A 23,695-nucleotide genomic window follows, 5' to 3' on the forward strand; every position below is an offset into this window, starting at 1 on the left:
ATGCAGCTTTGGCCACAGCGCTATCAATGCACAAGAATGTTTCTGATATCCAATGATATCAGATTCCTGATAAACAAATATATGGATTACATGGTCTAAGTTGCCCGGCTAAAGACCTAGCAGGGCTCACTTATTTGCTTGCTGCTTAATGGCGGGCTATTTCCTATTGGGGTTACTTGGCCCATTGCCGACAGCATTGAGATGTTTCAATAGTGGTTTAACTTCACAACCATGACAAACAATGCCAAGGCTTAGGGTACAATTCTATTACCAGGCTACCACCAATGAAGACAGATCAAAGACATGTGTATTCTACTTAGCAGGGTGCTAGATTTGCGTGCATTGACTGTGGGAGCTGTGGCAAGGGAAGTGGAAAGAGGAGCGGCAGGGGCTGGTGCAGAATTAGAACTCAAATGCCCTTGTCAGGCATAGTGACAGCACGCTTTTGATTGATTCAAATGGTAAAAAAAAATGAAAAATTAAGAATAGAGTAGAGTAAAGGACACTTAAATCAGAGGGCAAAAAGGCAGGTGCTTGCGTCCCCATTGTCACTTCCGACGATTACCTTTGGGCAAAGTTGGGCGGACTGGTGCTTGAGGCGTGTGAAAGTAAAAGGCAGGGTTAGTGGGGCTAGGTAAAAGAGGTTCAGTGCCAAAATAAGTTAACTAGTCATTATCAAATAATATGAACAGATACTTTAAAAATTGAGAATCGTTGGAGCTGCTCAGAATGCAAAATCAGGTCTATGCTTAATATTTGGGTGAATAGGCAAGATGTGCAATGTTGCTTGATCAAGAAGGTGAGACTGAGCAACCAACATAATTGTAATACTTCTGAAAGGTGTTGTTCTGATGGGCATAAAGGCTAAGACATTTTATGTTGCATGACTACCCGGGTATGCATCAATGACAACCAAAGCCTGTTAAAAGGAGTACATGTTAGCCCAGGCAAATGCTGTCCCAGCCATTTTATGAATAACCTTGCGTTCATTTTTGAATAACCTTTTGTTAACGATTGAATAACCTTACGTTAATGTTTTAAAAGTCTATTTATTATTGATCAGTGAAATGTTATTGATGTTGAACCCGCAGTGGAATAAAAGCAGAGAATTGTTTATTTTTGCACAACTATCGGTATTCTACCAATTACAACTTAAGAAATGGGGCAATATCCGTATGTGTAATGATTAATGGATCTTATTTCAAAATATTTCAGATTAAATTAACAAATATGTATGGATGTTTAATTAACATCAAATTACTGCATGATTGTTATAGCGTATTTATCAACGATTGATGATTAGCTAGCGCCCAAGCTGTTGTATTTGCATAAATGCCAAATTTGATTGGCTGACGCATGTGTACGTAAGTTTTGCTCTTCTTGCCAGACACGCCTACGGTCATTCGTAAAGCAATCAATGCCATCTAAAGCCATGAATTGTCAAGTAAGCAATGCAATGTAGCAACAGGGGAGTCAGACAGCTAGATACATAGTGCCACATCAGAGAGTGGCAAATTTTGCCTCAATGAGTTTGAAGAGTCTGGGCATCACAACAAAGTACCCAAAAGGACGGTGTAAAATTTGGTGACATGCCATAGACATGAATGGAGCAGTGGTTTTTACCTAAAAGCAAAATGCTATATTTGGGTAGACTATGCATTAGGGGTGTAAAAAATAACCAATACGTATTGATATCTGTTTTTAGCTTGTAAGATACGACTACATCGATGCGTGAAGTCCCGTATCGGTTTTAAATGTCATGAACCGGCCTTTGCCCGATTTAAAAGTTATGAATCGGTTAAGAAGCGTTTGTCCCTCCGTTTTTTTAAACACAAAACACTTGCTGGCCTGTTGCATTTGATCTCATTCAGAACAATGACAGCCTGTCATTGGCCAAAGCCTGCATAGCATAAACCAATCAGGCTGTATTCTCAGTATTAACGCCTTAAGACCTGGAGAGAATGACAGATTACAACTCATTCAGTTGTATGGCCAATACTATGCTAGCTACACTTTTCATTTTCAATGGCCAATGCTATGCTAGCTGCTAGCCAAGGAAGATACATCGTTGTTGATTGCATGTTTCTACAGACATCCTCATATTTAAATAATTATGAAATAATAAATAGGAGAATTTTTGTATCATTAACAATTATGTTTAACATTTATAGTCATGATTCCGAGACCGAGCCATCGTGATGTCCTAACATAAAGATAGCACTATATGAACACTGCAAAAAAATATCGCCGGTCAAAGTGAAACCGTTGCGTCGTCATGCCTTTTCATAGTGCGAACAGAACATTTTAGCGTTACCTTCAACAGCCCAACACTTCGAGCTCAGTTTGCTCCTTGTTTATAACCGACGGTTTGCGCTTTATTTAAAGGCACCCAGTGCAACTTTATATAAACATTCAATGAAAAATAAGCATTCAATTTCTAGTCTTTTTTACACGTAGTAAGTGTCAATAACTCCATACCATTACATATCGACATTCAAGGAGCAAAGATGAGACGTCGTTGTGTGGTGAGAACTGATAGAAAATCGTAAACAACAACAATCACCGGTGGGGAGAGGCCATTTTTCCATTGACTGGAATCCTGCTTTATTTATTGTGGGCACCAATAAATAAAGAAAATGGCGGCGATTGTTGTTGTTATCGATTTTCTATCAGTTATCACCACACAACGACGTCTCATCTTTGCTCCTTGAATGTCGATATGTAATGGTATGGAGTTATTGAAACTTACTACGTGTAAAAAAGACTAGAAATTGAATGTTTATTTTTAAGCCTCGAAAGTTGCACTGGGTGCCTTTAAAATGCAGCATACGTGTTGTTTAATAACAGCAGTGCATGTGCCTTTATAGCCCTAAATATTACGGTTATTCTCAAATTCCGATTGTGTTATGGGGACATTTATTTTTTTTCCTGGACAACGGAAACGCTGCTGGGTTTACCGGTGCTTGCTTTGAAATGATTTTTATCAGTCTCTGAAGTTGCTTTCGCGTTGCCTGTGGAGTGTGCACACGTTGCAATAGCATGCCCTTATAAAGAGCTGGCGGGGGTTTCTGTATGCAAGTTCAGGTGCAAGGTGCATGAGAAAGCGCGTTCAATGTGGAACACATTTCCAGGAGTTCATGAATCCAGCGGAGAACTTTTCTGAGGTTGGTATGAAGATATTTAACAAGACACTTAAGATACTGTTTGAGAATGAGGTCCATTGTTTCCTCACAACTTAGTGTTTTCAATAATTGAACTGCATCGAATCGCATTGCATCACATTGCATCGAATTGAATTGAATTGAATCTAATTGAATCGTACTGAATCGTTATTTTATCAACATGCATCTTTTCTTGTATCATATCGTGCCCATGTATCGAGATACGAATCGAATCATTTTTGTTATAAGGATTTACACCCCTTCTATGTAAACTGAATTCAAAGGGCTGTACCGGATGGTCCTGTATGAATAAATGACCCATTTCAGCCCTACAAAATACCTCTCAGATGGGGGGACAGCCGTTGTTGATACTACAGACATCCTCGGATTTAAATAATTATGAAATAATAAATAGGAGAATTTTTGTATCATTAACAATTATGTTTAAAATGTATAGTCATGATTCCGAGACCGAGCCATCGTGATGTCCTAACATAAAGATAGCACTATATGAACACTGCAAAAAAATATCGCCGGTCAAAGTGAAACCGTTGCGTCGTCATGCCTTTTCATAGTGCGAACAGAACATTTTAGCGTTACCTTCAACAGCCCGACACTTCGAGCTCAGTTTGCTCCTTGTTTATAACCATTTCAGCCCTACAAAATACCTCTCAGATGGGGGGACAGCCCCACAGAAAACATATTTTTATAAAAAAAAATATTAAAATGTAGTCAACTAGATGTAACGCAAAGCGTTACAAAATATGAACGCCGAACTGTTCAGTAGGTTTTGGCACAGAATGAGTCATGGTTGTCAGTGTGTGTTTTATGTGTTTTGTGTGTGTAAATTGGTTTGTGTTTAATTTTTATGTATTAAAGGAATTATTTGTGATAGATTTTGATGATTTGGTTATGTAATGTTTTGTGTACTACTTTTTTGTGGATTGTTTTGGTATATTTTTCTTTTGCAATGTTGTTTGTTAAAACAGGTCCAATAAAGATTTGTGGAAACAAAGTGAAGTTTCCAAACACCAACAGGTGGCGCTATAGGTGATATCAGTCAGGCATATGTACGCGTTCGGGCTGGATCCAGCGTCCAGCCTAAGACATTTTCTCTGGATCAAACAATGTACGCAAGAGTTATAAGCGACTTTGTATTTTGAGGCAAGCACTGGCAAGTTGGCAAAGTTTGAGGGTCTGCCACGCCCTCAGCTTCCGACTAATGAGAAAATCTTATATAACTTTTAGTCGCCCATGGCTGAAGAGTAACCTGACCACATTTCAAGGCGTTACCATTACATTTGTTGGAGGAGTTTGTTCAGATGCGAGGTGTGCAAACGCCATCAAACGCATCTTCCACTCAAAATGGCCGACTTCCTGTGGACCTGCCACCATGGCGTCAAGAGAATTTTTAGTGCGTCCAAGCATGATGAAGACGTGTACCGAATTCCGTCAAGCTACGCCAAAATAACCCCAATGCGCAGGTTGTTTTGCAATGTTCTAGGGGGCGCTACAGAGCCATTTTGCTCCATCCATGGACAAAAACTCTACCGAAGATGGACGGTTAAAGCCTTGATGTCCCTGGGAAATTTGGTAATTTTTCGAGCACTTTGACATGCGATTGAGTTATAAGACACTTTGTGTTTTGTGGCAAGCACTAACAAGTTGGCAAAGTTTGAGGGTCTGCCACGCCCACACCTTCCGACTAATGAGAAAATCCAATGTAACTTTTAGTCGCCCATGGCTGAAGAGTAGCCGGACCACATTTCAAGGCGTTACCATTTAATCTGTCGGAGGAGTTCGATCAGATGCGAGGTGTGCAAACGCCGTCAAAACGCATCATCCACTCAAAATGGCCAACTTCCTGTGGACCTGCCACCATTGCGTCGAGACTTTTTAGTGCGTCCAAGCATGATGAAGACGTGTACCGAATTCCGTCAAGCTACGACAAAATAACCCCAATGTGCAGGGGTTTTTGCAATGTTCTAGGGGGTGCTACAGAGCCATTTTGCTCCATCCATGGACAAAAACTCTACCGAAGATGGGCGGTTACAGGCTTGATGTCCCTGGCAAATTTGGTAATTTTTCGAGCACTTTGACATATATTCGATTAAAACACCAAATTTTTGCTTTTTCATTTTTAAAGGTACATTATGCAACAATTATGCTTCAGGATTAGGGTTAGGATAAGCAGTTTAACCTTAAAATAACAGCTTTAAAAAAATGGGGCGCTACAATGACATTACATATGGAGAATCGCGTCGTTGCCATTGGCATAGCAGGGTCGATAGGCTTATAACTGCGTTCTGTAGTTTCGCCTGCCGCAGCCCGCCGACCTGACTTGATTACCTTCTGCCGATCTAGTAAGTAGCTTATTTGCCGTCTTGCTTAGTCTTGTGTTGCACTTGCTTGAAGTTTGACTGTGTAAGGACAGTCGTTGAGTAACTAGTTTGTCATAATGTCAAAGTCAGCACATTTTAAGAGATTTCGTTAGTTTTAGCTGCTAGCATACCTTTAGCGAATAGCTATTGCTCCTTATTGCACCTTTAACTAGGTGGCGCTATACATGTAATGACTGGTTATGGTATGGGTTGACATGGCCCCTTAACACAATCATACAAGAACAATTTGGCCCTCCAAGGCCCTACGGTTGTCGGGATATTCAAAGAAAACTGTGTCGCGCCACCTATAGGCCAGTTGGTGTATAATCATATAAATCAATTTATTGCATGCCCCCCGGTGAACGGAATTCCACAAAACTTAACGTGCAGTCAGAAGGTGTCATAATGATCCCACACCTCCGATTTCGTGCAGTTCTGACCTTGTCAACTTACAATTAAAATGTTTTACAACACTCCATTTTTGCTTTTTCATTTGTAACTAGGTAGCGCTATACATGAAATAAGTGTTAGTGGACTGGTTGACGTGGCCTCTTAAGACCAACATACAAAAAAAATTTGGTCCTCCTAAGCTCTACGGTTTTCGACTTATTCACAGAAAAGTGAATCGCCCCACCCTCTCTAAAACGGGTCCAGTCCGACGGGGGTGCAACGGATCAAAACGAAAATCAATGGTTCCACGCTCATCTAGTGGGGCTACATGCCCACCAAATTTCGTGCACCTCGGTGTTTCAGTGTCCCGGGAATCGTTGACAGAAAATCAGCAAACAGAAAAGAAAAAAAATAACTCTGACTAAACCTATATGGTTGTCGCGCGGCGGTAATAATAATTAGGTCAATATTATCACCATTTCATCTGCAGCACTCACATGTTGTGTCAACGTGATATGGCTCGAGGTTGAGTACTGTTGTGCCACTTGCTTCTCCACCAGATTTTGCAAGGCTGACGTGATAGCTTTCTGGTTATGGTGAGACGACAGGCAGTCCAGGTCTTTCAGCACTCTAGCAGAGCCAGGTCGATGCTTATTCAAACTGCTCTTAGATCTCTCTGACAGAGTTTCGGGAGAGAAAATTAAAGAAACAAAGATTAGGTAAGTTTGTCTCTGGTTGCAGGTTGGTTGAAGTCTTTGGTTGAAGTAGCAAGTAAAGTCCTCATGTCTCAACTAAGAAAAGTTTAGAGGACCAAAGACAACAGTTTTTTACCTGAAACTGTGGAGCTGGGATAAGAAGTCATCTTACTACCAAACTGTAAAGTGTTGGGGAGGGACAATGATGATGTTGTCATGGAGGAGTCAACAGAAGTAGAGGATACAGAAGACCACACTGCCTGCAGTGGACCAGTGGCAGGGGCGGACATTGGGCTGGAGCACATGGTGTTGAGCATGGAAGAAACAGGCCTATGATGATCCTTTTCAACATGATAGAGGGGATGTGGTGGAGGCTGGGAATAGGTAGAGGGCTGGTAGTAAACATGAGGGTGACTTTGGGCCTGAGGTAGAGGAGAGCGATGATGTACATACATTTGATCACAGCTTAAGGCTTTTTTCATTTCACTTGTTGACACACCACTTTGCATTTCACTGATAGTGAGCTTGTGAGGCTGAACCACAATTCTATTAATATCCCTTTGAAGTCCACTGTTTGTTCGTAGATCATCGTTCTCACTGACATTTTCCCTTTGGGCTGCATCCCTTTGGTCTCTCATCTCCTGGACTTTACAGGCAGCAGACGTCATGGACCCCCCTAGGTAGAAGACAGAACCATTAAAGGAATACCACCACAAAGCTTTCCAACCTTAACAAATCTCTCGTTACACATGCCAAATAATCAATTAGTCTGCCCTGTCCTTGTAGTCACTACCAAACACTTCCCAAACTACGCACTGAATAGCTATACCCCTTCCATATGCAAGAAGATTACAAGTGCCTGCATGACTCAATGATAAGGGAATAGGATGTGGCAAAACCAATGATAACATAATCAACAAACTATTTTGAAGACATCGCCTCATTTCTAAAAGAATATTTGAGCAATATTGGCCGTGGCAGTAATAAATGTTATTGAACATGCCTGTATCAGAATATTTGAGGGAGACAACATCATGTAGTATGATGCATTAACTGCCAGAAGATATGACAGTGAAATTCTTCTGTACCCCAAAATAATTTTCTTTTAGTATTTTTATATGTTTGTTGTATACAAATATAACTGCTTAACCATCTTTCAGTGACTTAAACTGGCAGAAGTCAGAGTTCAAATCCATTTCTGGGCTCCGTTCTACTCACACTTTGCATGCTTAACTCCCTCTGGTTCTACAGAGCCAGGACAAAGGTCCCCCTCATGTTGTGGTTTAGAGCTGGGGCATTTGCTTCCCAAAAACACGCTGGCAGATTTGTTTCCCTGAGTGTAGAAGGTCAGCACTTCCTCCAAGTCGTTTTCACTACATCAGAACAAATTGAAAATTGATAAAAGCTTTACCAATTATTTTCTTTCTTAAATGTAAGGTTTTAAATATACGTGCCACTAATCACAGAGATGTGGGGTCATTTTTTACACCAACCTTGCTTTCAGAATGAATTCCTGGAATACACTTGGATTTATGCAGCGTTCTTCATTTTTGACCTTCTCCAGCTTCAGAACCAAATGTTGAGTCTCCTTTAGTCATTCATATAAATTGGGAGGACAAAATAAATGTCAAGTATCTCTTGAAATGAACATTGAAATGAATACTTGTATATCCTTTAAGTTGTCAGAGTTGCCTTAAGTCATAAATGTTTTATGCTGCATAACAGAAAATATATTTGTAAAGGAGGGAACTTTCATCTCCATCCTGGGTATTTGTTTCAGTAAACTATGAATAAATTAAAGGGTGTAATTTCATCAGTGTAAAAAATGCATTCCCTTAACATAGTCACCAACAGTTAAAAATCAAGGCCTAGAATGCATTCAAGTACAAAACTGAAGGACACCGTGCCTTGTTGTAACAGTGTATAAACTCTCCCAGCTGGTGTGAGAGGATCCGACAGCGGTCATGTAGAGGCAGCTGGGTACTAGGCAGCTCCATCGTCATGTCTTCCTGAAGATTGCTAGCTGCTCGTTTCAAAAAGCGAATGATCAGTTCCTACAAAGCAGTAAGGGGTTAGGTGACGTTAAGGTCATGCAGATATCAAATGGACCAAATAATAAGAATGCCCTCATCCCCAGATGCATACGTTTGGTTTGAAATTAGATTGAGATGATGTGCAGATCAGCATGATAGTGTCCAAGCCCTGTGTGGGCTGACACAGTTATTCAAGTCTGCAGAATGTTCAGTGGATATGATATGACTGCCCCATCATATAAACCAATTAAGGTTTACCAAATGTTCTATGTCATATTTATGTATAGCAAGCATGTTACATTATGTAGCTAACACAGCGATGTAATCATTCATTTTGCAGACCAGTAATAAAAAACTAATTCAAAGAGTGGCATCAAGTGATTTTCTGTCACATCAAGACTACTGAAGAAAAGACAATTTCACGCAACCAATTGCAATAAACATGCACCATCACAGAAACACTACAAGGTCACTCTGTGAAATCCGGGTTGTTGTACATGCACTGCACTGGTTGAATGTTTTTCACTCCATTAATGATAATTCTCCTTCCATCTTGCAAAAATGCACTGAAGCTATTGATAGGGGAATATGGCACTTGCTAAATGAGATTGAGCAAGGAATAACATGAGTGGCAGTACCAAGCTTGCTAGCTGAAAAGGCTCTTGCAAACCAGATTAAAAGCTGTTATATGAAAATAAACGATAATCACATATGGAATATTTATTAAACCAAGATTGAAATGTTTGGCCTCAATTGTAAGTGTCATGTCTGGAGGAGCTGGCACTGCTCACCACCTGCCCAATACCATCCCAACGGGGAAGCATGGTTGAAGCAGCATCATAATGTGGGGGTGTTTTTCAGTGTCATGGACTGGGTGACTGGTTGAGGTTGAGGGAAAGCTGAACAGAGCAAAGTACAGATATATCCTTCATGAAAACCTGGTCCAGAGTGCTGAAGGTTCACCTCAAACAGAACAATGACCCAAAGCACAAAGCCAAGACAATGCAGGAGTGGCTTAGGGACAACTTGAGTGCTTGAGTGGCCCTGCCAGAGCCCTGACTTGAACATTTCCGGAGAGACCTGAAAATGGCTGTCCACCAAAAATACCCTTTCACACCTGCGACACAAAACAGGAGATTGTCCGTGTCAGACATGTTCTCACCTACAGGAAATACTCTGTTTGGTTGACTGTACGGTATCTCGGATGACACAGGGGAGAGACAAACCCTTGTCGCAGGTCACTTATGGGCGTTCCTGGCTTGTGATTACCAGACTAAGGAACAAAACAAGTAGGCTGCCCATTAGTTAGTTATTAAGAACTTAATATTCCTTTCAGTACATAGGCCATTGATGAATTGTTTCCACCCTAGTCTGCTCTGAGCCATCCTCTCCAGCTTTTTCCAAGTCAGCCACTTCTTATTGAATTCCTGCTCTGTGCTCCTTCTCAAGGTGTTTGTGGGTCGTCCTCTATACCGTTTGCCTTGTGGGTTCCATGTCAGTGCCTGTTTTGTTAATGCTGTTGTGTTTCTTCGTAGTGTGTGTCCGATCTAGCTCTACTTTTTCTTGTTTTGTGCATTCCCACAGGTTGAGGTTGCTAGTTGTGTTTGGCCAGAAGACTCCAAGGATGCGTCTTAGGCACTGGTTTATGTAGGTTTGTAGTTTGTTTGTGACGTTAGTGGTGGTTCTCCAGGTTTCTGAGTTATAGAGCAACACAGTTTTAACGTTGGAGTTGAAGATTTGAAGCTTCGTCTTGAGGGAGATATTTTTACTTTTCCAAATTTAGTTTTAGGGTGTTAAATGTTGTTCTTGCTTTCCCACTTCTTGTCTTCACATCCTCCTCTGTCCCACCATCAACAGCTATCACACTTCCCAGGTAGGTACATTTGTCAACCTCTTCCAGCGTCTGGTCCCCTAGCAAATTAGCTTGGAGAGAAAGCTGGTCTGAAGCTAGCCACAATGACGTTGCAGACTACCAGTAGCAAGTTTGGAATGTATGTACATTTTCCTGCTAACCTAATATGAACAACTAGTTAGCTAGCTACCTAATTAACCTGTCTGTGCAGAAGCGCCCCTAGTGGTCGCTGTAGTGTGATCAAGCTGATACAATAATTTACGTCGTATGTAACAACACAAATAAAAAACATTCAACCATAAACAGCTGGATTTTCGAGTTAAGCACTAATACTGCCACAAGCACCCGTAATATCAAATGCCAGTGTGCACCAGATATTGTGTTTACTCAAAACCGGAAGTGCCCACTGCTTTGATACAGTTTTGATGCCTCCTCACAATAATTGTCCATTTAAACATGCTATCTTTGCCAAAATGTCTTATTTTTTGTAATGGAAAAATCGTTATCTATCCAAACAACTAAATGATGACACTGGAGATTATAACTGAGGGTTTTATCGTGGTTTATTTTTGTGCTCACGTCTCCATTTCCCTTATCATACAATCTCAAACTTCTCGTATTTTTCGCGGCCATGAGAAATATTTTTTTTCCATAAACATACCTCAATAAGGAAAGCCATAAGTCTCTTTTACTAAACTGTGTGGTTATAATTCGCCACAGTACATTTTATTTCTCATTCTACGATTAGGTTTTATGTAAAGAACACAATTGATGTTAAAGTGTACCATTTACAAAAACGGTTGTTCCGCCCATCCAGGCATTAGAAAGTGATTGACAACTATTTTATCCAATAGTGCGCATTCTCAGGTTTACAATGATACGCCTATTGTCTGTCTTTGAGTAATGTAGAAACCTGATTGGATCATGCGTAACCGCTCTGGCCATGATTTATGGTTTGTGCGCCATGAGGCACGACCATTGCGCGTGATACAGCTGTGACATCAACAACTGCGAAGCGACTCTACCTGTGGCGATTTTCTGTACTACTTGTGTTCATATTACAACTGAAAACATGAAGACATACACACGTCAAGAAGTCTTGGAGATCCTGTTCAACAGTGAAGACGAAGATGAAGAAGTAGTTACTCAAACTAGGGACAAGGATAATTTCTCAGACGGCACGAGCTTAGATTCTCCGGATGAAGAAGCTTTGAATGAGCGAATTGATCGTGTCCTGGACATGTAAGTACAAATCTGCATTTGTGGTTGTGAATTATATACAAATACTATGAGCACACATGTTTGTATCTTTCCACCATAATATGACCATGTATTATCTGAGTAAATTGAGCAGTAAAGGCTGCTCTTACGTTAGTTACGTGAAAGTTGATAGATTATTTTCAGCGCGCGTTGGTTGCTTTATATGGATAAATGATAAACTGTTGCAATTGGTTGTCAATATTAGTAATTCTTCCCGATTATAGAAATATATGATATCTTTATATATATATATATATATATATATATATATATATAAATAAATGTTTGTATATGTACCGAGATATATCGAGTATGTATTTGTTCTGAAAAGGCGGAATGTTATTATCTGCCAAAGGCTGCTATTTGTCTCACGTTAGATGGCTGCGCTTACCTTAGCTAAGAAAAGGTGGCTGCATTATTTTCAGCACGCATTGGTTGCTTTTAGTGCTGTCAGTTTAACGCGTTATTAACGGCGTTAACGCGAACCCATTTTAACGCCGTTAATTTTTTTATCGCGCGATTAACGTTAGATTAACGTTATTTTGCCCTCCCAAACTTTGTAGTAGGCTAACGTCACGTTTGAGTGAATGATGAGCGCGATACAACGAAATGGATGATAAAAAGCTTCTGAATAGAAAGTTTACCTTTAAAAGTTGTGTTGTGCAAAAGAAGCGAGCTTCACTGTTGTCTGAAAATGTCAACAGGCAGCTGGCAGCAAAAAATATTAAGCCATGGTTTAACTGCACTAAAGGCTGAGTCCATGTTTATCTTAAATGTGCACTTTATAGTTTTATTTTGTACCGCCCTGTTTGGCAATGTTGTTTTTCAATAAAATAAAACATTACTTAAAGCAAGCCAATCCACTTTTCCATGTTGATAACAGCATTAAAATAAAATAAAAATGATGGAAAAAAAATAATTGAAGGGGCATTTAGAATAGATAAAATTTGCGATCGCGATTAATTTTGAGTTAACTATGACAAAAATGCGATTAATCGCAATTAAATATTTGAATCGTTTGACAGCACTAGTTGCTTTATATAAATGTTTTCCTGTTGTAATTGGCTGTAATGATTAGTAATTCTTCTTTGAGTATAGATATATACTGAGAATGTTTATATTCCCGAAACGGCGGACATTTTCTCATACATCTAGATGCACTCTCAGCACTATCAATCAATCAATCAATCAAAGTACTTTATTTTTCCGTTAGGAACTTCAGATGTGGAGGAGGTGTGTGTCCATACCCGACAATACATAAAACAAACACACACGCACACACAGATACACACAAGCACACACACACACACATACACACACTCACACACACACACACTCACACACACGCACACCATCAGCCCACACTAGACATAAGGCAGATAATAATGGCAGATTATAATAATAAACCTTGCTGAGCCTGGTGAATAAATAAGTTAATACCTCCACAGTGGAGGGACAATAAATAATGATTAAAAGAGAGTCCAGGTGTTTAAAAGAGAGAGAACACCGTTCAAGCAGGGGGTTCAGCCATTTAACAGTCTAATAGATGCTGGGACAAAGCTTGACAGGGCTCTATTTGTCCTTAGTGTAGGTGCTCTGTATCTGTGGCCTGAGAGTAGGAGGCAATACTGAGTGTGTAGAGTGTGTGTGATGTCCAAGGTGATTTGTTTTGCTTTTTGCTTAGTCCTTTTGTTGTATATGCTGATGAGTGATTCCTGCTGTTGTCCAATTATTTTGCTGCTCAGTTTGATGATTCTGTTTAGTGGGTTCCTATGGATGTTGGACAGCGCTCCAAACCAGGAAGTGATGTTGAAGGTGATTATGGATTCAATGAAACATCTGTAGAATGCAGTCAGAACGGATTGGTGGACCTGGAGTTTGCGGAGTTTGCGAAGGAAAAAGAGACGCTGCTGACACTTGGAGTAGATGGTATCGGTATTTGTTTTGAAGTTGAGTTTGTGGTCAATTATTGTTCCAAGATATTTGTATGTGTCAACCCTTTCTATCGGCTGGTTATTGACAGTCAGAGTGGGAAAGGTGGAGGGGGACTTTCTGAAGTCTATTATTAGTTCTTTTGTTTTGGTGATATTGAGATCAAGGCAGTTCCGGCCACACCAGTCTGAAAAAGTGGCCAGCTCAGACTGTAACTGATCGGATGAGTTGGTGGAGTCCATGATGACAGTGTCGTCAGAGTACTTTATGTATGTAATGTCTGGGTTTGTGCTTCTGCAGTCGTTGGTGTAGAGAGTGTAAAGAACTGGTGAGATGACAGAGCCCTGTGGAGCACCTGTAGAGATCCTTCTGGATGAGCTGAGGTGGCCATTAACTCTCACTCTCTGGTGTCTGTCTGTCAGGAATGAGAGCACCCAGAGTATGAGGTGGGGATTGACCTCCATCTGGAGAAGATGTTGTCCCATTAGATGGGGTTGCACAGTGTTAAAGGCACTATTAGCTATTAGCTATTAGCACCTGTGTCCCTAGCCCCAGCCTCCTTTGTCTGCTGTTCTCAGCCCTCCCCACATTAGAGTACCCTCATCACTTGGTATTATCTAACCCATAGACCTAGATATGAACTCTCTTTGTGTTGCTGACACCTGCATTAGCACCTGTTCAGGCATACCCCAGCCTCCTTTGTCTGCTGTTCTCAGCCCTCCCCACATTAGAGTACACACATTACTTGGTATTATCTGACCCATACACCTAGATATGAACTCTATTTGTATTGCTGGCACCTGCATTAGCACCTGTTCAGGCATACCCCAGCTTTCTTTGTCTGCTGTTCTCAGTCCCCCATCACAGAGTACCCTCATCAATTGCAAAATTAACACCTGAAGCAATAGCTGCCATGTTGTCTGAAGATGTTTAGTTATCCTTACTCAGTAATCTACACTTGGTTTTGCTGTATTGCTGGGTTGTTTGTGTAACATTTTGCAATATTTGTCTTTTTTCCAGAGATGTCCCTGAAGATGATGTCCATGAAGATGATGTCCCTTCAGACAGGCCAGGGCCCTCATGCCCCCCTCCAGCGCCAAGGCAGACAAGGGCCAGAAGGCGTGTGAAGAAAGCAGTGAAGAGGAAAGCACCCACACCATCGCTGCCTGAAGATGATGTCCCATCAGACCAGCCAGGGCCCTCATGCCCTCCAGCGCCAAGGCAGAAAAGGGCCAGAAGGAGTGTGAAGACAGCAGTCAAAAGGAGTGCACCCACATCATCCCTGCCTCCTTCAAAGAGGAGCACCCCTGCCCCACTGGTGGACAGATGGCATGATGGTGCTGAGGAGGATGTGTGCCCCCCACAGTTTCCATTCTGCCCTTAGAGGACATCTGGACCACAGCTGGATTTCCTGAAGTCATACAGCCACCTGGAAATCTTCAAGCTGTATTTCACACCCCGTGCCATTCAGACTCTGTACACCAACACCAATGCATACGCTGCCCGGGAGCTTGCGCAGGGTGCAAAGATGCGGTGGACAGACGTGACGCCAGATGAGCTGTACCGCTTCCTGAGCCTTGTGTTGTATCTTGGAGTGGTCAGGGTGACTGCTGCAAGGGACCTGTGGAGGAAGGATCCCGCTTTCAACTTCCCCTTCAGGCATGAAAACGGGTAAGGGGTGAAAAAGGTGAGGAGGATATTACCCCTCTAGGGGGGGTCCGGGGGCATGCCCCCCCTGTAAGTAAAATTTAAATATTCCATATTTTAATGAAAATCTGATGCAGTTTGAGATGCTTTTTTTCCAACCTGGGGAGAGCTGGAGAAACTTAGCTTCAGCCATGAGTCAAAAAATATTTTGGCCTCCTTACTTAGTATTATGCAAGCCATTTCATGCCAGCCTGTCACTGGGTCTATCATTTACAGTATATGAGGCACAATGTGGTAAGGGCACCACAAATGGCTTAATGCATAGCCCCCACGAGAGATGCCGTAACTTAACTTGTCATAGGAGCTGTATTACTACAGGCTGCTGGAAAAGACTGGAAGCCAGTCGCCTATGCGTCACGAACCATGACCAGCACAGAATGCCGCTACGCACAGATTGAAAAAGAGTGCTTAGGACTGGTGTATGGATTCCAAAAGTTCCATTGATATGTTTATGGCCTACCCAAGTTTGTAGCTGAAACGGACCACAAACCGCTTATATCCATCATAAAGAAAAACCTCAGCGAGATGTCACCACGCATCCAAAGGTTGATGATGAAGCTACAACGCTATGATTTTGACTTGATCTACACACCGGGTAAGCACATAGTGCTAGCTGATGCTCTATCCAGAGCAACAACATTGAGTGAAGAACAGGGTGAGTGCATGACAGACACTGACGTCACTCTTCACGTGAACCTGATCACCGAGTCTCTACCTGTGTCTGACAGGAAATCAAAGCAGATTGCTGCAGAAACACAGGCAGATGTAAGCTTACAAAAAGTCATCAAGCTTCTGAATGAAGATTGGCCAAGAGGTGAGTGTCAACAGTACTATAACATAAGAGGCGACCTGAGTGTTATTCAAGGACTGCTGTTTAGGGATAACCGAATCATCATTCCTCATTCACTGAGACCAGAGATGCTGAAAAGATTGCATGAGGGCCACCTAGGTATGGAAAAATGTAAAAGAAGAGCCCGCACGGCCATCTACTGGCCAGGAATCAATGCAGACATAGACAGGATGGTCTCCAGTTGTGACACCTGTCTGAAACATCAGGCAAAACAGCCAAGAGAGCCCATGACGATCACAGACCTACCTAATGAACCATGGCAGAAAGTTGCGACAGACCTGTTCCATTTAGATGGAAAGAACTACCTTCCGGTGATCACCTGTCCAACTACCCAGAGATAGCACTGCTTTCTAACATGTCTGCGACTTGTGTGATCAAGCACATGAAGTCCATCTTTGCGAGACATGGAATTCCCCAGATTGTCTATAGTGACAATGGTCCATCATACAGCTGTAAAGAGTTCCAGAGTTTTGCAGAAGAATATGACTTTAGACATGTGACTTCAAGCCCTCTGTATCCTCAGTCAAATGGTAAGGCAGAGAAAGGAGTGTACATAGTTAAACAGTTGCTCAAGAAAGCACAAGAAAGTAATTCAGATCCATGTCTAGCTTTGTTGAGTTATCGAGCAGCCACTTGAACATGGCCTGTCTCCAGCTGAAGTTCTGATGGGACGCAGGCTACGTAGCACAATTCCATACACAAAAAGCAAACTATGATAAGTGCACAAGAAGCTTGAAACCATTGGCAAGACATGACACAGTGAGGATTCAAGATTCCAACACTTGGAGCACAAGAGCCGCTGTTCTGGAAGAAGCCAGATGAGCAGAATGTCTTACCAGTGTTGAGAAGATCCACACGTAACCGTCAACCACCGGACAGACTGAATCTTGGAAGACAATGAAGTTGTGTATCCTTTTTGAAAATTATAATCTACATTCAAATATGGACATACTGTTCCTGATGTGATATGAACGTAAATTGTCATGTTTAAGATGATTTAAGGTAATCTGAATTCAAATATGGTCATACTGTTCCTGATGTGATGAATGTAAATTGTCATGTTTAACCCTTCCAGCACTAAGGTGCCCAGTGGGGCACTTGGTGGTATTTTTATTAATAGAATTTAAAATCTCCGCGAGTTTTTGTTCCACATACATAAAACTTACACCCACAGCAACCTTGAACCCTTTACTTTTTTAAATATATACAGTTTGAAACTAAAGTATAAATAATCACTTTGTAAGGAGGATATAACTAATCCCTTGCACATTTCAGCCTCTGAGTGAGGTTTTGACCCTCCCATTAGCAAATGACAACCATTCATATGACAAGGGCATGGTAATTCAGTGATCACCATTGGTTCCTGATGTGTCAAGAAAACCTGTAGGGGGTAGTGGGGCACAAAGACATTCCAGGGCTATTACGTCATGGCCATTGTCTTTTGACCAAGGTGTCCCAGAATGTTCACACCTCTCTCATCAATATGCATAGTGGTCTAAGTGAAGAAAAGTGTCACTTTCTATATTACTCATAATTAGTATAGAAACCACACACACTTTCTGAATGCTAAACTCACCTATGTGGAGCAAACACCTATGTTTACAAGGTTCAGAGAAAAAAAGAAAACTTCCAAAATATTAACAATTTGTTTTTGTACAAAGTCTGAGCACCTCTAAAACTAGATTTCATTTTAGTATAAAAAAAAACTAGTTTTACTACATTCCTTTTACTTTCATACATTTTTTGCTGAGGTCTTCTAGAATATAATCATAAATGCCACTTTGGCCTCATGGTTTTTAGTTGGGTGAAATATACAAAAATATCAGGCATGGCAGAATACTTAACAGAGTCAAAAAAGGCCTTAGTGTTGGAAGTGTTAAGGTGCTAGAAGAATAGCTTGTTTATGAATATGGTAACACGCATCTAAAGAAAGGGGGATGCAATGATATGTGATATCTGACTCCCAACCACTAGGGATGCACCTGGGGCTTTGTACATAAATAGAGCTTGAATGATCTAGAGAGACAGAGATAGTAGGAGAATGAGAATACATTGTTTAATGAAGGCACGTTTATTTGAAAATAAAAAGTACTTATATAAAGTCAGTTGTTGCTTGAATAAGTAATATCACAATTAAGGTCACACAAAAAAAATGCGTCCAGCAGGGATTCCAAAATTGTCAGAGATTTTGCCTCGTCGGATATTATTGTTTCTCTGGGTCTTTCACAAATGAGTTATTACGTCTTTACACGTTTTGGAAAGGGTATCACTTACGTTCCACCTTCTTGCGCGAGCTCTGTCATTGGTCAAACTTTCCCAGTGTTGACAGATATAATTCATTATCCTCCAAATACGATCATTTTGAGCCTTTGATATGATACGCAATTTACAATCTGGCAACACTGAGCACCTTGCCGCCGCCAGCACTAGTTCAGTACAAATGTACATGTCATCTGAATATGAAAAATATGTCCAACCCCCCCCCCCCCACAAAAACAAAACTCATCGAATCTACACGATTCACGTAGGTCACCTATTTTGTTTTCAAAACGGCGAATTTCGCTGAAAGGTGAGTGATTCTCATGCCTGCCCTTTCCTCCCACTGTCATGCCAGGCTACAGGTATGAGGCCATCACTGCATATCTTCACATGAGTGACCCAGCTGCTGATGAGGTGAATGACCAGCTCCGTGGCCAGCCTGGGTTTGATCGCCTTTTCCGCCTGAAGCCTCTTCAGGAAGACATCCTCACGGCCTGAGGGCAAACTACCACCCACACAAGAACCTGGCTGTTGATGAGCACATGGTAGCCACAAAAGCAAGGATCGGGATGAAACAGTACATGAAGGACAAGCCCACGAAATGGAGTTACAAGCTGTTTGTCCTGGCCGACAGCAACACATGTGGCTACACATGTGACTTCAAGATATACGAGGGAAAGGCAGAGGATCCGAGTGGCAATGGACTGAGCTTCGATGCAGTTGTGAACTTGATCAAGGTGCCCTATCTTGGCACGGGGTACTGTGTATGTGGACAATTTTTACACCAGTGCCAAGCTTTTCAGTCATCTCCACCAGCTGTGGGGCTTGGGGCCTGTGGGACCATCAGGGAGAACCGTGTGGGGTTTCCCCACACAAAAGAGAACGGCGTGGACAAGAAAGCCAACCGAGGGGAAATGCGCTGGATCCGCGAAGGCTCCTTGCTGTATGTGAAGTGGAAAGACACGCGTGACGTTGCCATGTGTTCCACAATCCACAAGGCATACAGTGGGGAGTCTTCTCAGCGTCGTGTCCACAACCCTGATAAAAGCTGGTCTAGGAAGGTGTTTTCTGTACCTGACCCTATCAAGGAATATAATCGGTACATGGGGGGGTGGACCTTTCTGATGCCCTCATCAAGTACTGCTCCGTGACCCGGAAGACAAACCGGTGGCATTTGAAGCTGTTTCAGCACTTTGTAGATATTGCAGTGGTGAACAGCTACATTATCCACAAGGAGATGGCAGAGGTAAAGAATCAAAAGCCCCTCAACCAGAAGAGCTTCAGGTTAGCTCTGTTGGAACAGTTGGCTAAAGTTGGGACAGAGCCAGAGCCAGAGCCAGAGCCAGAGCCAGAGCCAGAGCCACTAGAATGCTACCCAGTACTCATCTGAGAATCCAAGGCAAGGAGAAGATGTGTGCTGTGCAAGCTCTGCACTATGTTCAAATGTTTACGTTGTAATGTGTCTCTGTGCCTAGTCTCAGATAGGATGTACTACACCAACTGGCATGGTCCCATGAAGCAAAGAAAGCCTGGTTGCATATTTTAAATTTAAATTTTTTTATAATAATTTGTATTTTTGTATAATATTTTAAATATTTTTTTTTCTTAAATATTTGTAAATAGTTCTTGTTTTTGGCGTTTGTATTTAAGTACGCAACTGACATTCATTACAATGTCATAATGTACTTCTATATGCATTTGGATAGGGTTTGGGTATGTTTTGGAGAGCCTAAAGACCTTTATGTATATTCTCTGAAGAAAATGCAATACAATACAAAATATTATACTGAAATTAATTCCTAATGGTTTGCTGAAGTACAGAAGGCAATAAAAAGTTTGAATGCTAGAAAAACTGTGATTTTTGTTGGATTTTGGTTTTTGGAGAGGTCATGACACTTGGAGACGTCTGAGGACACCATATGGAAACAGATGTGTAAAACTTGAACACTTTTGACTATCTGCTTGAAATTTGTTACACACACTGTCAAGATGTTGTTGAATCAGGAAATATAGGTTTTTAGTTCCAGCTGACATTCAAAACCCTGTTTTATACTGAAGCAAAAAAAAAAACAATAGACGTTTATTTTCTTTTACTGACAAACCTTTACTTTTGCTGCTCTAAAATGTAAACTTACATGACATAATAAAGCACTTTAACTAATTGCAACTGATGGCCCAAGTGTTTTCTTTAATTTAAGCCATGAAAGGTTATTGTGCAATGTGTAGAACAATAGTTATTCAAGTTTTAAATGAAACTGTGCAAAATACGCTGAAATTGTTAAAAAAAAATACCCTGCTGGGGAGAGGGGTTAAATAACCTAAACAACTACGTTTTTCTTGAGTGATGTTGAATTACATTTGAATTTCTGAGATTGAAATTGAAAATTTGAATAAGATTGTAGTCCTAGTGCTAATCTAAACATAGAACAAAAAGTAAGGAAATTTGTGTTTGGTAGATTATTTCTTTGTTGTAACAATGCTTCTCGGCAATACATCTTATACCATTGGAAAGCCTGTTTAGTTCCCTTTTAAATGGTACCACATTTGTACGGAACATGCATTTGTGGGAGGAGCAGCACAGCTGAATATGTGGGTTGCGCCCATGAAAAACGATATCACGCATTAGGCCGATATTCTATCCCATATAGATAAACGTTTTTCCAAGAAATGTTGAGATGTTTGCCGTAAGCCAGTGACATTTACTTGCCAACTGTAATTTACTTCAACGTAATCTAACGTTAGCTGCCTAGCAGCAGAGATAGCAAGTAGGATAAAATAAACATAACTAAAGCTAGATACAATTACTTTATAGCAAACACAAAATGTCCATCAGAGAATTCTAGTCCTGTTTTTCTGTTAATCCAATGTTTAAGTATGTGCCTCTTTACCCAGCCATTCACACGGCTAAGTTTTAACTAGCAAGCTACTGAATCTACTGCTAATATAAGTCTTTTAGGTGTGCTAAGCCTTGTTAGATAAAGGAGGTTTTATGGGTTTTCATGCTATCTACATTGACTTATCTTGTTAACTTTATAAACCTTCTGTGCAACCTTTGCCTTTATATACTTAGATTTTTCTCCATGATCCCACAATCAGTGATTCCCCATTTTTTCACTTAAGTCCCAGTTTTCTCTCTTCTAACAACAATTTGTCCTCTTTAAATGCATTAACGTGCACAACATGGATTTTGCAGCATGTTTATAGTTGGTTACTCAGAACAGGACTGATGAATGGATTTAGTGACAGATTTTCTCATCGGCTCAATTTAGACATAATGTGGGTCTCATGGTTTACTAAGGTAAATGATAAACAGACAGACAAAATAACATATTTCATTGAATAATGTTTAAAATAAAGATTTTGGTTACCATTTGATCATTGTCCTTCTCTGGCCAAGGTGTTCTACAGTTTATTTTGCTCTCAGTTTGAAGTCTCTTCTGCACACGCTGGAGGTAACAAGAAAAGGCCATCCGAGCTTGCACTTTACTGTATAGAAGTAGACAGACCAGGGAGACACACCAGGGAGAAGTCAAGAGATAGCAGGAACATGGATAGAGGGATAAAGATAATACTACTACTTATAACAATATCAATAATAATGATAATAATAATAAGGAAATGTAGTGCAATGTGAAAAATACATTAAGAAGACAGATGAATTTTAAGGAGATGGGTGTTTAAACGATTATTGAATTTACAAAATTAATATTAAAAGGCTGTTGCTAGAACAGACAGCAGGTGGGGTCCACAAATAAAAAACAGCATCAATGCAATCTCTTGCTGTGGAGAGCGGGCAAAGAGAACCAACATTCATCAGAGGAACAGAGTGGTCAAATAAAAGGGGAATAGATTTGAATAATAAAACTCAACTTATTTTTTTTCTAAGTGAGTAGGAAAAGAAACAGGGGACAACAGAAAAATTATGACAAAGATGCAAATCTGCTTACTTAGTTGATAACACTACATTCAAATTCACCCTCAAACATATTTCACAGTATTTCAGTATTTGACATTTCAAACTATGTCAAATGCAAGCTCACTTGCATTCAAGGGAAAGGAAAAGTAGGGAAAAAGAACAATAATATTTAAGGATACACAGTACAAAACTGAAGCATCTTCAAGCTTAAGTGGGCTACTAACAGTCACAAACAAACTACTGTGAAATAAACCATCTTAAAAGCTTGGCTTCTACTGGTTTCAAGTCCAGTCTCACCCTTAGTGAGTCAAATGAGAAATCTGACCTGAGGTGCCAGCCTTGCTGGAGGACGTTCAGAAGGTTGACATGTGGCTTGTTGACAGCTGAGGCATCCCCCTGCTCACCCTGGACTCTGCGGGGACACAGAGCGGAGGGCCTTCTCTGCTCATCACCCTCCACAGGTGGTCCATCTTCTGCTTCTTCACCTCCCTCATCTCCACTGCTCACAAAAGGGTTTCCCCCACATCTCCTGGCTGAATCATAATGAAGGATAAAGAGACACAGGGCAATTAGAACTGATTTGAAATGGGCCATTTAAATACAAAAAATGACATAGATCTACTGTATGCTATAGGATAGACGTGACATTAGTGTTAAAATTGAGTGAATAATGCGTGTGTGTGTGAAGTATATCAGATAGAACCAGCAAACAGTAGCAGAGACATCTGGGTGTTCTCCGGTTATTTTGTAATGAAGGACAAGCTTAGTTTATTTGATCAAACAGTATATTGTGAGGTGTTGATGGGAAAATGAAGTTGACTTTGCTTAGGTCTCTACCCCTGCGCACAGTGGAAGTAGACTACTACAGATACTCCCACCGCAACTGCATAGTTTTGGAACTGAAGCAGCATTTTTTTCCTTTGTTTCGCGTTAGCAATCTGAAAAGTTTGGCTGAGCAGTCAGGAGAGATCATGAAAGTGATGTTAAATTCTAATTCTATATTTCTATCTGCTTAAACAGTTATGCAGTCTCACCTACTCAGAGATGGGCAGTATTTGAATTACTTGTATTTGAAATACTAGTTAATTCGCTTTTGAGTATTTTGTAATTTGTATTTGATAGGGCCGATAAAAAAATAAAATGTAATTTGTATCAAAATACTTTAGAGTGGAGTATTTTTGTATTTAAAATACTCAAATTACTTTCTCCAGTGTTTAGGCAGAAGGAGATTTTTTTTTCTGTCGGATTCTACCACGAGA

At 40.8% G+C, this 23,695-nt stretch overlaps 1 protein-coding gene across 1 annotated transcript in view; it reads right to left on the reverse strand.

Annotated features, from left to right (window-relative positions):
• The window catches only part of ttll5 (tubulin tyrosine ligase-like family, member 5), a gene marked incomplete at its 3' end in the record, with an annotated part of 150,725 nt that overhangs the window by 20,168 nt on the left and 106,862 nt on the right, over positions 1-23,695 (reverse strand). Inside the window, exons 20-26 of the mRNA XM_080850554.1 lie at positions 22,762-22,969; positions 21,889-22,006; positions 8,535-8,681; positions 8,121-8,215; positions 7,846-8,000; positions 6,764-7,303; positions 6,430-6,608 (exon numbers count right to left, since the gene is read on the reverse strand). Coding sequence (XP_080706680.1) covers positions 6,430-6,608; positions 6,764-7,303; positions 7,846-8,000; positions 8,121-8,215; positions 8,535-8,681; positions 21,889-22,006; positions 22,762-22,969 — 1,442 coding nt within the window. The remainder of the gene's footprint in view (positions 1-6,429; positions 6,609-6,763; positions 7,304-7,845; positions 8,001-8,120; positions 8,216-8,534; positions 8,682-21,888; positions 22,007-22,761; positions 22,970-23,695) is intronic.

This window comes from Sprattus sprattus (assembly GCF_963457725.1).
Source record: "Sprattus sprattus genome assembly, chromosome: 13".
Classification (NCBI taxonomy): Eukaryota; Metazoa; Chordata; class Actinopteri; order Clupeiformes; family Clupeidae; genus Sprattus; species Sprattus sprattus.